We start from the raw sequence: 16367 nt of genomic DNA, 5'->3' as shown, positions 1-16367 counted from the left end.
GTATTCTAACGGACCGCGGCCGATTTAAAGGCTACCACCTAGCAAGTGTGGTGTCTGGCGGTGACACCATATCCACCCCAAATCCTTATCATGTCAGTGACACTCTCTCCCCTATTTCGCGATGATACAAAACGTCTGCTCGTCTTTGAACTTTCTCGATGTACCCCATTAATCGTGTCTGGTTAGGATCCCAGACTGCGCAGAAGTACTTTGAGCATTCATGTAGATGACCTCACACTTTTCATTATTTAGATCAGCTGCCAAATTTCGCAGCATACAGATATCTAAGCCGTTTTGCAATTGGTTTTGATATTCTGATGACTTTACTAGGCGATAAACGACAGCATCATCTACAAACAACCTTGGACGGCTGCTCAGATTGTCTCCTGGAACAACAGAGGGCCTATAACACTACCTTGTGAAACGCCAGAAATCACTTTTCTCTTACTCGATGACTTTCCATCAGTTACTACGAACTGTGACCTCTCTGACGGGAAAGCACGAGTCCAGTCGCATAACTGAGACGATATTCCACAAGCAAACAATTTTATTATCAGCCCCTTGTGAGATATGGCGTCAAAAGCCTTATGGAAATCTAGAAGTATGGAATCAGTTTGAAATCCTTTATCCACAGCAATCAACGGTTTGTGTGAGTAAAGAGTTAGTTGAGTTTCGCATGAGCGATGTGTGTTGACTACGTGTCAATAGAACATTCTCTTCGAGGTAACTCATAATGTTCGAAAACAGTATATGCTCCAAAACTTGCTGCATATCGACGTTAATGATGTGGGCTTTTACTTTAGTGGATTATTCCTATTGCCTTTCTCGAGTATTGGTGTGACCTGTTCAACTTTCTAGTTCTTGGGTACGAATTTTTCGTCGAGCGAGCGGTTGTATGGTTGTTAAGAATGGAACTAGTGCATCAGCATACTCTGGGAGGAACCTAAATGGTATACAATTTGGACCGGCAGATTTACTTTTATTAAGCGATTTAAATTTCTGCGCTACTCTGAGGGTATCTACTTCCTAAGTTGCTCATGTTGGCAGCTGTTCTTGATCCGAATTCTGGAATCATTAAAGAGTAGTGCAGATCATTCAACTTCTTGCTGCTGTACTTGTGGATATTTCCAACGAACAGACTGATTGTGTATAACAAATTTATAAATGAATAATTGAACTATGAAGCTGTCACTGATATTCTCAGCTGTTCCAAGATGTACGTGTGTGAACCCTACACAGAATTCTAAGTACTTGTTATACAATCAATAATTTTAGTCTAAGGTAGAAGTTACCCCTTAATATTATCCTATAAGAAATCAGTGTATGAAAACGTGCAGAAGTATGTTAACTTATTGACTTCAGATCCACAAAGTTGGCAATTATTTTTATGGCAAAAGTAGCCGAATCTAAACGTTTTAGGAGGTCTGCTACAATTCTTACAATGTTGTAGTTGGTGACTGCACCGACACAGCATCCTGAGCATGGCGAATCTTCAACACTTGTTACTTCCAGTTTGACCGTATCTGCCCATATGTAAACTTGTGTTCGACTTAAACAACTTTCACCATATTGCATTACCATCTGACGACGAATTTCGATTTGTTTCAATCCTTCGGCTAACAGAAATCTAATGATACTTGGCTGCTCCACTTTGGTGCAAATCTGCAAGGGTGCCGCCATCTTATTTCACTGATTCCGAGCATCCCAATTGCGTGGCAGACGTGCCTGGCCTATCTGATAACAGTTCTAGGACATCATCATCATCATCATCATCAGCATCATCATCATTTAAGACTGATTATGCCTTTCAGCGTTCAGTCTGGAGCATAGCCCCCCTTATACAGTTCCTCCATGATCCCCTATTCAGTGCTAACATTGGTGCCTCTTCTGATGTTAAACCTATTACTTCAAAATCATTCTTAACCGAATCCAGGTACCTTCTCCTCGGTCTGCCCCGACTCCTCCTACCCTCTACTGCTGAATCCATGAGTCTCTTGGGTAACCTTGCTTCTCCCATGCGTGTAACATGACCCCACCATCTAAGCCTGTTCGCCCTGACTGCTACATCTATAGAGTTCATTCCCAGTTTTTCTTTGATTTCCTCATTGTGGACACCCTCCTGCCATTGTTCCCATCTACTAGTACCTGCAATCATCCTAGCTACCTTCATATCCGTAACCTCAACCTTGTTGATAAGGTAACCTGAATCCACCCAGCTTTCGCTCCCATACAACAAAGTTGGTCGAAAGATTGAACGGTGAACAGATAACTTAGTCTTGGTACTGACTTCCTTCTTGCAGAAGAGAGTAGATCGTAGCTGAGCGCTCACTGCATTAGCTTTGCTACACCTCGCTTCCAGTTCTTTCACTATGTTGCCATCCTGAGAATATGCATCCTAAGTACTTGAAACCGTCCACCTGTTCTAACTTTGTTCCTCCTATTTGGCACTCAATCCGTTTATATTTCTTTCCCACTGACATTACTTTCGTTTTGGAGATGCTAATCTTCATACCATAGTCCTTACATTTCTGATCTAGCTCTGAAATATTACTTTGCAAACTTTCAATCGAATCTGCCATCACAACTAAGTCATCCGCATATGCAAGACTGCTTATTTTGTGTTCACATATCTTAATCTCACCCAGCCAGTCTATTGTTTTCAACATATGATCCATGAATAATATGAACAACAGTGGAGACAGGTTGCAGCCTTGTCTTACCCCTGAAACTACTCTGAACCATGAACTCAATTTACCATCAACTCTAACTGCTGCCTGACTATCCATGTAAAGACCTTTAATTGCTTGCAAAAGTTTGCCTCCTATTCCATAATATTGTAGAACAGACAATAATTTCCTCCTAGGAAACCGGTCATATGCCTTTTCTAGATCTATAAAGCATAGATACAATTCCCTGTTCCATTCATAACACTTCTCCATTATTTGCCGTAAGCTAAAGATCTGGTCCTGACAACCTCTAAGAGGCCTAAACCCACACTGATTTTCATCCAATTGGTCCTCAACTAATACTCGCAGTTTCCTTTCAACAATACCTGAGAAGATTTTACCCACAACGCTGATTAAAGAGATACCTCTGTACTTGTTACAATCTTTTCTGTTTCCATGTTTAAAGATTGGTGTGATTACTGCTTTTGTCCAGTCTGATGGAACCTGTCCCGACTCCCAGGCCATTTCAATTATCCTGTGTAGCCATTTAAGACCTGACATTCCACTGTATTTGATGAGTTCCGACTTAATTTCATCCACCCCAGCCGCTTTATTGCACTGCAATCTATTGACCATTTTTTCCACTTCCTCAAATGTGACCCTATTTCCATCATCATTCCTATCCCATTCTACCTCGAAATCTGAAACATTATTGATCGCATTTTCACCTACATTGAGCAACTCTTCAAAATATTCCCTCCATCTGCCCAAGGCATCCACAGGATTCACCAGCAGTTTTCCTGACCTGTCCAAAATACTTGTCATTTCCTTCTTACCTCCCTTTCGAAGACTGCTAATTACACTCCAGAATGGTTTTCCAGCAGCTTGACCCATAGTCTCCAACCTGTTTCCAAAGTCTTCCCATGATTTCTTCTTGGATGCTGCAATTATCTGTTTGGCTTTGTTTCTTTCTTCAACATAACTTTCTCTGTCTACCTGGGTTCTGGTATGTAGCCATTTTTGACACGCCTTCTTTTTCCTTTTACAGGCTGCCTTGACTGTATCATTCCACCAAGCTGTTTGCTTCATCCTACTTTTACACACTACTGTTCCAAGACATTCTTTAGCCACTCTAGTACTGTGTCCCTGTACCTTGTCCATTCCTTTTCCAATGACTGTAATTGACTACATTCAACTAACTGGTACCTTTCTGAGATCGCTGTTATGTACTTGTGCCTGATTTCCTTATCCTGAAGTTTCTCCACTCTTATCCTCCTACATATGGACCTGACTTCCTGCACTTTCGGCCTCACAATCCCAATTTCACTGCAGATTAAATAATGATCAGTGCGTTAAAGAATCCCCTGAATACACGTGTGTCCCTCACAGCCTTCCTGAATTCCTGATCTGTTATTATATAGTCAGTGACAGATCTGGTTCCCCTGCCTTCCCAGGTATACCGGTGAATGTTCTTATGTTTAAAAAAGGAATTTGTGATTACTAAGCCCATACTGGCACAGAAATCCAAGAGTTGTTTCCCGTTCCTGTTGGCCTCCATATCCTCTCCAAATTTACCCATAACCTTTTCATACCCTTCTGTTCGATTTCCAATCCTGGCGTTAAAATCATCCATGAGCAGAACACTGTCCTTGTCCTTTACTCTAACAACTACATCACTGAGTGCCTCATAAAAACTATCCATCTTATCTTGATCTGTCCCTTCACAATGCGAATATACTGACACAATCCTAATTTTCTTGCTAGACACTGTCAAATCTATCCACATCAGTCGTTCGTTTACATGCCTTATTGCAACTACGCTGGGTTCCATTTCTTCCTGATGTAAAGCCCTACACCCCATTGTGCTATTCTTGCCTTGACTCCTGACAGGTAGACCTTGTATTCTCCCACTTCCTCTTCTTTCTCGCCCCTTACCCGAATGTCACTAACAGCTAAAACGTCCAGCCCCATCTTACTTGCAGCCTCTGCCAGCTCTACCTTCTTCCCAGAGTAGCCCCCATTGATATTAATAGCTCCCCATCTCATTACCATTTGTTTGCCAAGTCGTATCTTAGGAGTCCCTGGTTTGTCAGTTAAAGGTGGGACTTCGTCACCTCCAAAGGTCCGAGGCATTTTGCTCTGATTGTTGCCAGCATCATATTTAAAGTACCAGGGAAGCAGGTTGCTAGCCTTACTTGCCCCGTGTCCCATTGGGTTTTACCCCTAACGGCTGAGGGACTAACCGGTGGATTTGGTAGTCTTTGCCGTATGAGCACAAAGGTGACCACGACTCAGAATATGTCCGAGATGCCCAGCCTTATTCCAAAGTAACTGGTATCCCGACTGTCGGGACCACTTACTTGGCCACTCATACGTTGTCCGTGGTTCATGAACTAGGACATGACTACAGGAACCCACACCATGAACCACTTCTAGAATATCACTAAAAATAATCAAGAAGGACAAATTTTGTTAAAGTTTTGTATTTTTATACATTTTTTCCGAATATTTATTGAATGGATCTTGTACGTCGTATTTCTAGATCAAGTTTTCATCAATGTGTACACTGAATAACCCCCTACACCTGTTTATTATTTCTTATTGAACTGCGTTAATACGAAGTGGGTTATTTTTGACAGTAAAAATTGTATGAGCTGTGTTTTTGCCAAGTTTAAAGCTAACCAATTTGTGTAAAAACTAGTCAGTAACTTTTTGAAAAAACCTCATTTACTACACAACTGGCCATTAAAATTGCTACACCACGAAGATGATGTGCTAGAGACGCGAAATTTAACCAACAGGAAGAAGATGCTGTGATATGCAAATGATTAGCTTTTCAGAGCATTCATACAAGATGGCGCCGGTGGCGACACCTACAACGTGCTGACATGAGGAAAGTTTCCAACCGATGTCTCATACACAAACAGCAGTTGACCGGCGTTGCCTGGTGAAAAGTTGTTGTGATGCCTCGTGTAAGGAGGAGAAATGCGTACCATCACGTTTCCGACTTTAATAAAGGTCGGATTGTAGCCTCTAACGATTGCGATTTGCCGTATCGCGACATTACGGCTCGCGTTGGTCGAGATCCAATGACTGTGAGCAGAATATGGAATCGGTGGGTTCAGTAGGGTAATACGGAAAGCCGTGCTGGATCCCAACGGCCTCGTATCACTAGCAGTCGAGATGACAGGTATCTTATCCGCAAGGCTGTAACGGGTCGTGCAACCACGTCTCGATCCCTGAGTCAACAGATGGGGACGTTTGCAAGATAACAACCACCTGCACGAACAGTTCGACGACGTTTGCAGCAGCGTGGGCTATCAGCTCGGAGACCATGGCTATGGTTACCCTTGACGCTGCATCACAGATAGGAGCGCCTGCGATGGTTTACTCAACGACGAACCTGGGTGTACGAATGGCAAAACATCATTTTTTCGAATGAATCCAGGTTCTGTTTACAGCATCATGTTGGTCGCATCCGTGTTTGACGACATCGCGGTGAAAGCACATTGGAAGCGTGTATTCGTCATCGCCATACTGGCGTATCACCCGGCGTGATGGTATGGGGTGCCTTTGATTACAGTTGTCGGTGACCTCTTGTTCGCATTGACGGCACTTTTAACAGTGGACGTTACACTTCAGATGTGTTACGACACGTCGCTCTACCCTGCATTCGATCCCTGCGAAACCCTACACTTCAGCAGGATAATGCACGACCGCATCTTGCAGGTCCTGTACGGGCCTTTCTGGATACAGAAAATGTTAGACTACTGCCCTGGCCAGCACATTCTCCAGATCTCTCACCAATTGCAAACGTCTGGTCAATGGTGACCGAGCAACTGGCTCGTCACAATACGCCAGTCACTACTCTTGATGAAGTGTGGTATCGTGTTGAATCCGCATGGGCAGTTGTACCTGTACACGCCATCCAAGCTCTGTTTGACTCAATGGCCAGGCGTATCAAGGCCGTTGTTACGGCCAGAGGTGGTTGTTCTGGCTACTGATTTCTCAGCATCCATGCACCCAAAGTGCGTGAAAATGTAACCACATGTCAGTTCTAGTATAATAGATTTGTCCAATGAATACCCGTTTATCATCTGCATTTCTTCTTGGTGTAGCAATTTTAGTGGCCAGTAGTGTATATTTTCTGTTGATGGTTCTTCACTCATCTCCACAGCAATGCTTGTGCACGTGCAGACAGGATTAATTTTCCCTCCCGGCTCAAATAAAACGGTAGATCATTAACACAAAGCAAGAACAGCAGTGCTAGTAAGTTACTTGTGTCGTCAGGGTGCGTGCCTTTGCTGGAGACGCACGGCTACGCTCATCGGCGTCACACGCAGCAGCGTCGGGGCCGCAGCACGTCGTTCGCAGGCACCCAGAGCGGTCACTGCACGGCCATGGGGCGGCAGTCAAGCGAGCCCCCAGCTGTGGGCAGCTCATCAGGAGGTGAGCCAGTTTCAGGGTACTAGCAGTACCAACGTTTACCACAGCTCTTCACTTGTAAATTTGCAACCCGATCTATGGCAGTGGTAAAACATGTCTTCTCTTCCATCTTCATGTTCTGGCTGTACGTCGATAACCTACTCTTGTTATTCTTCTTTAAAAGATGTATACAGGGTGGTCCATTGATCGTGACCGAGCCAAATATCTCACGAAATAAGCGTCAAACGAAAAAAACTACAAAGAACGAAACTTGTTTAGCTTGAAGGGGGAAACCAGATGGCGCTTTGGTCGGCCCGCTAGATGGAGCTGCCATAGGTCAAACGAATATCAACAGCGTTTTTTTTATTTAAATAGGAACCCCCATTATTTATTACATATTCGTGTAGTACGTAAAGAAATATGAATGTTTTAGTTGGATCACATTTTTCGCTTTGTGATAGATGCCGCTGTAATAGTCACAGACATATGGCTCACAATTTTAGACGAACAGTTGGTAACAGGTAGGTTTTTTAAATTAAAATACAGAACATAGGTACGTTTGAACATTTTATTTCGGGTGTTCCAATGTGATACATGTTCCTTTGTGAAATTATCATTTCTGAGAACGCATGCTGTTACAGCGTGATTACCTGTAAATACCACATTAACGCAATAAATGCTCAAAATGATGTGAGTCAACCTCAATGCATTTGGCAATACGTGTAACGACATTCCTCTCAACAGCGAGTAGTGCGCTTTCAGTAATGTTCGCACATCCATTGACAATGCGCTGGCGCATGTTGTCAGGCGTAGTCGGTGGATCACGACAGCAAATATCCTTCAACTTTCCCCACAAAAAGCCGGGGACATCAGATCCGGTGAACGTGCAGGCCATGGTATGGTGCTTCGACGACCAATCCACCTGTCGTGAAATTTGCTATTCAATATCACTTCAACCGCACGCGAACTACGTCCCGGTCATCCATCATGTTGGAAGTACATCGCCATTCTGTCATGCAGTGAAACATCTTGTAGTAACATCGGTAGAACATTTCGTACGAAATCAGCATACATTGCACCATTTAGATTGCCATCGATAAAATGGGGGCCAATTATCCTTCCTCCCATAATGCCGCACCACACATTAACCCGCCAAGGTCTCTGATGTTCCACTTCTCGCAGCCATTGTGGATTTTCCGTTGCCCAGTAGTACACATTATGCCGATTTACGTTACCGCTGTTGGTTAATGGGCGCTTCCTCGCTAAATAGAACGCGTGCAAAAAATCTGTCATCGTCCCGTAATTTGTCTCGTGCCCAGTGGCAGAACTGTACACGACGTTCAAAGACGTTGTCACGCAATTCCTGGTGCACAGAAATATGGTACGGGTGCAATCGATGTTTATGTAGCATTCTCAACACCGACGTTTTTCAGATTCCCGATTCTCGCGCAATTTATCTGTTACTAATGTGCGGATTAGCCGCGACAGCAACTAAAGCACCTACTTGGGCATCATCATTTGTTGCAGCTCGTGGTTGACGTTTCACAAGAGGTTGAACACTTCCTGTTTCCTTAAATAACGTAACTATCCGTCGAACGGTCCGGACACTTCAATGATGTCGTCCAGGATACCGAGCAGCATACATAGCACTTGCCCGTTGGGCATTTTGATCACAATAGCCATACATCAACACGATATCGACCTTTTCCGAAATTGGTAAACAGTCCATTTTAACACGGGTAATGTATCACGAAGCAAATACCGTCCGCACTGGCGGAATGTTACGTGATACCACGTACTTACACGTTTGTGACTATTACAGCGCCATCTATCACAAAGCGAAAAATGTGGTCCAACTAAAAAATTCATATTTCTTTACGTACTACACGAATATGTAATAAAAAAAATGTGGGTTCCTATTTAAAAAAAAACGCAGTTGATATTCGTTTGACCTATGGCAGCGCCATCTAGCGGGCCAACCATAGCGCCATCTGGTTTCCCCCTTAAAGCTAGACGAGTTTCGTTCTTTGTAGTTTTTTCGTTTGATGCTTATTTCGTAGATATTTGGCCCGGTCACTATCAATGGACCACCCTTTATATTTTTCGACTAAACTGCACAAAAAATGTTTCGCACCTCTTCTAAACGTGAATGGCTTTTCTTTAGCAGGAAGCCTCTTTACGAGTATGTTACCACAATAGACAGTTTTCATAACGAGTCCATTACGGATCCATACATATTATAAAAATAGATGTACATATGTATGTAATGTATGTATGTATGTTACACATCTCCTCCTAAACCACTCGACAACACCTACCAGACTATCAAAGGGGTGGAAATGGGGATGAAAATGGAGCACGAATACCCTGACTTCATTCATCCTGTATTTAAGAATGAGAGCACTTAGTGACTTGCAACAAACTTTACATATAATTTCAAACAGTTAAGAAAATTTTTTCGCTGACAACCCCCACAAAATGATGAAAGAAATAAAGTTTATTGCTTTCTACATTTTCACTGTTCCTTTTTCAATCAGGCATGACGTTTTAATATATTTCTTGTTTACTACTAGCTATATTCGTGACACATGTTGCAGACAGTATTCACACACAGTATACCACTGACTGTACTGTACTTGCAAAATTGTCATTGTACGACACATAGTTCACGAGAAATGACGTCACAAACATCGAGGTGCGAAAAAATTGCAGGGCGAAATTCAGTCGAGATGCAGATGAATTATGCGTGCAAATAAGTGTAAAATATATTAAATATATGTTGACACGTTCGAATACGGGCGAAGCCACGGGTAAAAAGTTCCTCCTGGATAGATTTAAACCATATTTGGTACACATACTACCAACTACCTGGAAAGTAATATTATAGGGGTTAGAACGAGCAAACTGCTGTTGGGACAGGGGTCACAACATGGAGAGAGAAGGGGGTAGGAGGAGATGGACAGAGAGGAGGGAGGAGATGGACAAAGAGAGAGCGAGGGGGAAAAGAGAAAGGGAGGAGAAGACGGACAGAGAGGAAATAGGAGGAGACGAATAGGGAGAGGGAAGATGAAAATATGGCAGAGAGAGAGGGGGAGGAGGAAATCGACAGAATGGGTAGGAGGAATAAATGCACAGAGAAAGGAAAGAGGAGCATATCAACAGAGGAAGGAAAGAGGAGGAGAAGGACAGAGAGAAGGGAGAAGAGGAGATGGACAGAAAGAGGGGAGGAGTAGATGGAAAAAGAGAAGAGCAGATGGACAGAGCGTGGAGGAGGAGACTGACAGAGACGGAAGGAGGAGATGGACTACTCGAACAATGGAATAAATACATATCTGGGCGTGCCACGTACTCAGCTACTAACGACATAAACGTCCTACGTCCACTCGCAGCCTCATCACAGTAATGTGCAAAGGATGTCAAGTGAACATCTGCAACTAAATCTGGTTCACTGACTTTGGGTATTCTTCATCGACGATTGTAGGATTTTCTCGACGCCTTATGATCATCCCAGAAGAGTGGGGATATCCAGATATCAACGCTAGTCTGACATGTGATCCCACGTGTTGAGCACTAGGCTGAGTCAGTAACGTTTTGGCCGATACAATGTACGGATTTCGGACGTCTCTCATAGCTATCGATGGAAATATAAGAGCTGTATAGCAGCGGGACAAGACCCGCCAATCTATTGCCCAGCCCCACACTCAATATTTAGTCGACGAGTTTCTCTTTCAGGACGAAAATGAAATAGAACACAACGCCCCTCTCGTGGTGGCCTTCCACTAGAAAACAGAAGTCAGCTGAATAGAATCGCTTGTGGTGTGTGCTGACATGAATCCCACTGAGCACCTTGGAACCAGCTGAAATTTGCAGCGTGACAACGCAGGCGCCCACCTCACATTACTTTTAGAACTACAACAACAAGCTACCTTTTTATGTATTTTTACTTATACCAAAACACGTTTCGAGCTTTCGGCCATCTTCAGACGGCGTAAAAAACAGCGCTGTTTTTGTGCAACATACAAAGACAAAGTGCTTGTGCCATATTTATAAATATGAAAATTGGAGCAACAACAAACAGATAGAAAGTAAGAGCATCTGACCATCAACATATTGTAAACATAAAACTCGTGAAGAGTAGTAGTTAAACGAAATTGTTATCTTGTACAGAGCAGCCGCAGCATCCAAACAGCAGTCGTGTTATTAACTATGTGCTAACGGAGTTAGATTGGGTTGTTTTGGGGGAGGAGACCAAACAGCGAGGTCATCGGTCTCATCGGATTAGGGAAGGATGGGGAAGGAAGTCGGCTGTGCCCTTTTCAAAGGAACCATCCATGCATTTGCTGAACAGATTTTTAGGGAAATCTTGGAAAACCTAAATCAAGATGCTATCCACTGCGCCACCTCGCTCGGTATATGGTAACTGAAGATCTTAATATGTACAGTACTGAAACATGAAAAAAGAACGCCAAGAATTCATCGATCCAGCAGAGAGAAATTTCACTGACAACACTTGAGAATGTATACAACAAACGATCACACCGACAGAACCACACGCATCTGAGCGCAGTCGACAGGTCATGCTAAATGTCACCGCTAGTACCCTATATTCCTTCCTTTTTCCCAAGGAGACGATCGTAGAGATGACGAATTTAGTCTTGCGGAATGGCGTACTATGCAGTTACTATCTGATGCCTGAATTGGGTCAGATCTCTTGTCGGCCTTACAGGCTGCTCAAGATGTTTTATTCAGTCCCAAATACACTCAGTGCACGACAGATCTGGGGATCGTGCTGACTAGAGTCATTGACGTGCACCTTGGAGAGAAAGCTGGGTGGCTCGAGATGTATGTGAATGTGTACTGTCCTGCTGGAAAAGCACGTCGCGTTGTTGGTGCAGGAACTGGAGCATGACGGATTGAAACATATTTTTTTGGGTGTACCAGGCACTGTTCAATGTTCCCTCTACCATCACCAGAGAAGAACGGCCACTGCAAGGTATGGCTCTCCACACCACGATGCTGGGCGTTGGCACTCTATGCCTCTTTGTATGCACTCTAGACGTTGACCCTCACATGCGCTGTGCTACACCTCCATAGTACCATTATTGGCACAGACAGAAGCGACTCTCGTTGCTGAAGACGTCAAGTCTCCATTCGTCCTTCCTTGAGTGCCTATCGCGACACCACTGGAGGCGAGCTGCACGATATTGGGTAGTGAGCGCAAGGCGCTCTAAACGGCACTCTGGATCGTGGTCCTGCTCGAGGGAGGCGGCTGAGAATGGTCCTCGCTGATACCCTCAGAGCAGCAGTGTCCCTAATTTGTTGTGAAGCTGCTGTGCGATCCGACACTGCACTTCAAAGGATGCGAAGGTCCTTGCGTCCACCTGTGCGTCGCCCTGCCCCGACTCAGGCAGACGGGCAGATGCACCTTCCACTGACCACTCGTAAGCACATCGATGCATTCTGTAAACCTGTCGCTTCCATGTGTAGCATATTTCTGCAGTATGATCACCCCAGCCTCTCGCAGACCCACTACACGTCATCGCTCAAAGTCAGTTGCACAGACGGTTCACGTCCACATTGTCGTGGCACGGTAACAATGCTTCAGACACAGCAAACTGGCTGCGACTGGCTCTGGAGGTGAACAACTACTGCGAAGCTTGCAACATTTGACGGCTCGTAACGCGGTCCTGGTTTTTATGCAGCACTGATAATCGCATTAACTGCCCTCTCGTAGTGTCCTGTGGAAGTATGGCATGCCCTACTCACTTCCTCGTAGATGCTCCTTTTTCATTTTGCAATAAGGTATTACGCCAACTGAAGATGGATGAACGTCCGAAACGCATGTTGGTATATATATATATATATATATATATATACTCCAGGAAATGGAAAAAAGAACACATTGACACCGGTGTGTCAGACCCACCATACTTGCTCCGGACACTGCGAGAGGGCTGTACAAGCAATGATCACACGCACGGCACAGCGGACACACCAGGAACCGCGGTGTTGGCCGTCGAATGGCGCTAGCTGCGCAGCATTTGTGCACCGCCGCCGTCAGTGTCAGCCACTTTGCCGTGGCATACGGAGCTCCATCGCAGTCTTTAACACTGGTAGCATGCCGCGACAGCGTGCACGTGAACCGTATGTGCAGTTGACGGACTTTGAGCGAGGGCGTATAGTGGGCATGCGGGAGGCCGGGTGGACGTACCGCCGAATTGCTCAACACGTGGAGCGTGAGGTCTCCACAGTACATCGATGTTGTCGCCAGTGGTCGGCGGAAGGTGCACGTGCCCGTCGACCTGGGACCGGACCGCAGCGACGCACGGATGCACGCCAAGACCGTAGGATCCTACGCAGTGCCGTAGGGGACCGCACCGCCACTTCCCAGCAAATTAGGGACACTGTTGCTCCTGGGGTATCGGCGAGGACCATTCGCAACCGTCTCCATGAAGCTGGGCTACGGTCCCGCACACCGTTAGGCCGTCTTCCGCTCACGCCCCAACATCGTGCAGCCCGCCTCCAGTGGTATCGCGACAGGCGTGAATGGAGGGACGAATGGAGACGTGTCGTCTTCAGCGATGAGAGTCGCTTCTGCCTTGGTGCCAATGATGGTCGTATGCGTGTTTGGCGCCGTGCAGGTGAGCGCCACAATCAGGACTGCATACGACCGAGGCACAAAGGGCCAACACCCGGCATCATGGTGTGGGGAGCGATCTCCTACACTGGCCGTACACCACTGGTGATCGTCGAGGGGACACTGAATAGTGCACGGTACACCCATACCGTCATCGAACCCATCGTTCTACCATTCCTAGACCGGCAAGGGAACTTGCTGTTCCAACAGGACAATGCACGTCCGCATGTATCCCGTGCCACCCAACGTGCTCTAGAAGGTGTAAGTCAACTACCCTGGCCAGCAAGATCTCCGGATCTGACCCCATTGAGCATGTTTGGGACTGGATGAAGCGTCGTCTCACGCGGTCTGCACGTCCAGCACGAACGCTGGTCCAACTGAGGCGCCAGGTGGAAATGGCATGGCAAGCCGTTCCACAGGACTACATCCAGCATCTCTACGATCGTCTCCATGGGAGAATAGCAGCCTGCATTGCTGCGAAAGGTGGATATACACTGTACTAGTGCCGACATTGTGCATGGTCTGTTGCCTGTGTCTATGTGCCTGTGGTTCTGTCAGTGTGATCATGTGATGTATCTGACCCCAGGAATGTGTCAATAAAGTTTCCCCTTCCTGGGACAATGAATTCACGGTGTTCTTATTTCAATTTCCAGGAGTAATATATATATGGCTGGTTGCTGCACTTCTGGAAGTACTACACTGACGGAAAAATATTTTAGCACCAAGAAGGAGTTGTGCGACATGAGCGAAAGTTAGTAAGTGTGTTTCTACATCTGAAAGATGTCTGTTCAAATTTCGCGCCCGTAGCGCCACTGTGAGGATGCAGATCAGGTTTCCTTTAAATACACGTTGTATCGGTCGTGAGCGTTAGTCACGTATGAGACTGGACAGGGTGAGCTGATGTCTGTTAAGAATGCCTTGAAGCGACAAAGACGCCATTATGAACACCTCACTGAGTTTGAATGGGGTCGTTGATAGGGCTAGCAGGAGCTGGAAGTTCCTTCTGCGATACTGCAGAAAGACTTGACAGGAATGTAGCCAATGTGTGTGATTGCTGCCAGAGGTGGTCGCGAGAATGGAAGAAGACTGGGCTCTGATAATACCGAGAGGGAGGACCATTGAGTTCGACGTATGTCTCTGGCTCATCGTATTGTATCTGCAGCAGTAATTCGTGCATCAGTTGGCACCTTAGTGACTCAACGAACTGTTACAAATCGGTTACTTCAAGGACAGCTTCGAACCATACGCCCTGTAGTGTGCTTCCCACTGACCTCAAACTGCCGCCATTTACGACTTGGTAGTAACAAACGTGAGCTCATTGGAGTGCAGGGTGGAAGTCTGTAGTTTTTTCTGATGAAAGCTGGTTCTGCCTCTGTGTCAGTGATGACCGTGTTTTGTTTGGGAGGAGGCCAGTTTAGGGCCAGCAACCACTGGGTCTGTGTGCTAGATACACTGGACCTCCTACTCCATAGTCTGGAGTACGATTTCGTACGACAATGGGAGCACTCTCGTGGCTATACCACGCATCCTGACTGCAAATTTGTACGTTAGTCTGCTGATTCTACCTGTTCTGCTGCCGTTCACTAATAGCGTTCCAAGTGGTGTTGAAACGTCCCCTTAGAACAATTGTACAAGACTGTGCTTAACCTGGCACACAATAATTTTTAGCGCAACGCAATCTGACTTTCAATAACCCCTACAAAACAATGGCCCTGACTAACTTTAACCTATACCTTTTACAAATCACTTACCTCACAAAAATCTTCGCTGCTCGAACTACTGCAATACAGCGAGTGCCACTACTGCCAGCTAAATAAAAGATTCAAACTACTGGAGGCACTAACTACTGATAGGGATAGTTAGCAAATGAAAGATATTATTAGAGAACAAACAATGTATTTACCTTAATATTCATAATTGACATCCAGTCTTACAGATTATCAAAACTCGGCCATCTCTCTCCCCACGTCCACCACTGCTGGCGGCTCACCTCCAACTGCCTAACGCTATCTGCTGTTCACATCCAGCTATAGCAGTTCATGACAACAATGGCAGACAACAATGCAAACTAGCCACAGACTGCACACAGCACAGCCAGTGATTTTCATACAGAGCGCTACGTGGCATTACCCATATAAAAATCTAAACAGCCTACTTACATAGCCCCCATGCTCCCCACAAAAAATTTTACATAATATTTTTGGGCAGTGGCCAATACATATTTGTTAAATTTTTTTTTTTTTTTTTTTTTTACAATTACAAGAACATCGAAATCAAATGCACACAATTATTGATACAATGTTGGTCAGAAGCTAAAACTTTCTCACAGTCCATAGAGACAGTCCTGATCATTCATCATAATAGTAATTACAGTTTTTTTTTCACAAAGTCTCATTAGTTAAAGAAATTGCACACAGAAGTAGTGGATTTCCATGTAGTATTGAAGAAGTAGTGTTGTCCTTCCAACGGAAAGACAGTGCTGACTCTTGAAATGCTGACAGGTAATGGGCCACAATGGAGCAAACCCACAGCAGAGTCATTCGAAGTTCTGACGAATATTGGTAGATAGGTCATCACAGAGCAGACCAACTGCAGTCCTGGTAGAGAGTATGGTATTGGTGGGCCACCAGAGGTGCAGA

The 16367-nt window shown here is 45.1% G+C and overlaps 1 protein-coding gene across 1 annotated transcript in view; it reads left to right on the top strand.

The window, feature by feature from the left end:
- Positions 1-16367, top strand: part of LOC126095515 (cytochrome P450 6k1-like) — a 187719-nt gene that overhangs the window by 72728 nt on the left and 98624 nt on the right. The window contains exon 3 of the mRNA XM_049910300.1: positions 6957-7115. Coding sequence (XP_049766257.1) covers positions 6957-7115 — 159 coding nt within the window. The remainder of the gene's footprint in view (positions 1-6956; positions 7116-16367) is intronic.

The sequence above is a fragment of the Schistocerca cancellata genome, chromosome 8 (assembly GCF_023864275.1).
Source record: "Schistocerca cancellata isolate TAMUIC-IGC-003103 chromosome 8, iqSchCanc2.1, whole genome shotgun sequence".
Taxonomy (NCBI): domain Eukaryota; kingdom Metazoa; phylum Arthropoda; class Insecta; order Orthoptera; family Acrididae; genus Schistocerca; species Schistocerca cancellata.
Note: the sequence above shows the minus strand (reverse complement) of the source record. Positions and strands in the feature narration are given on the sequence as shown.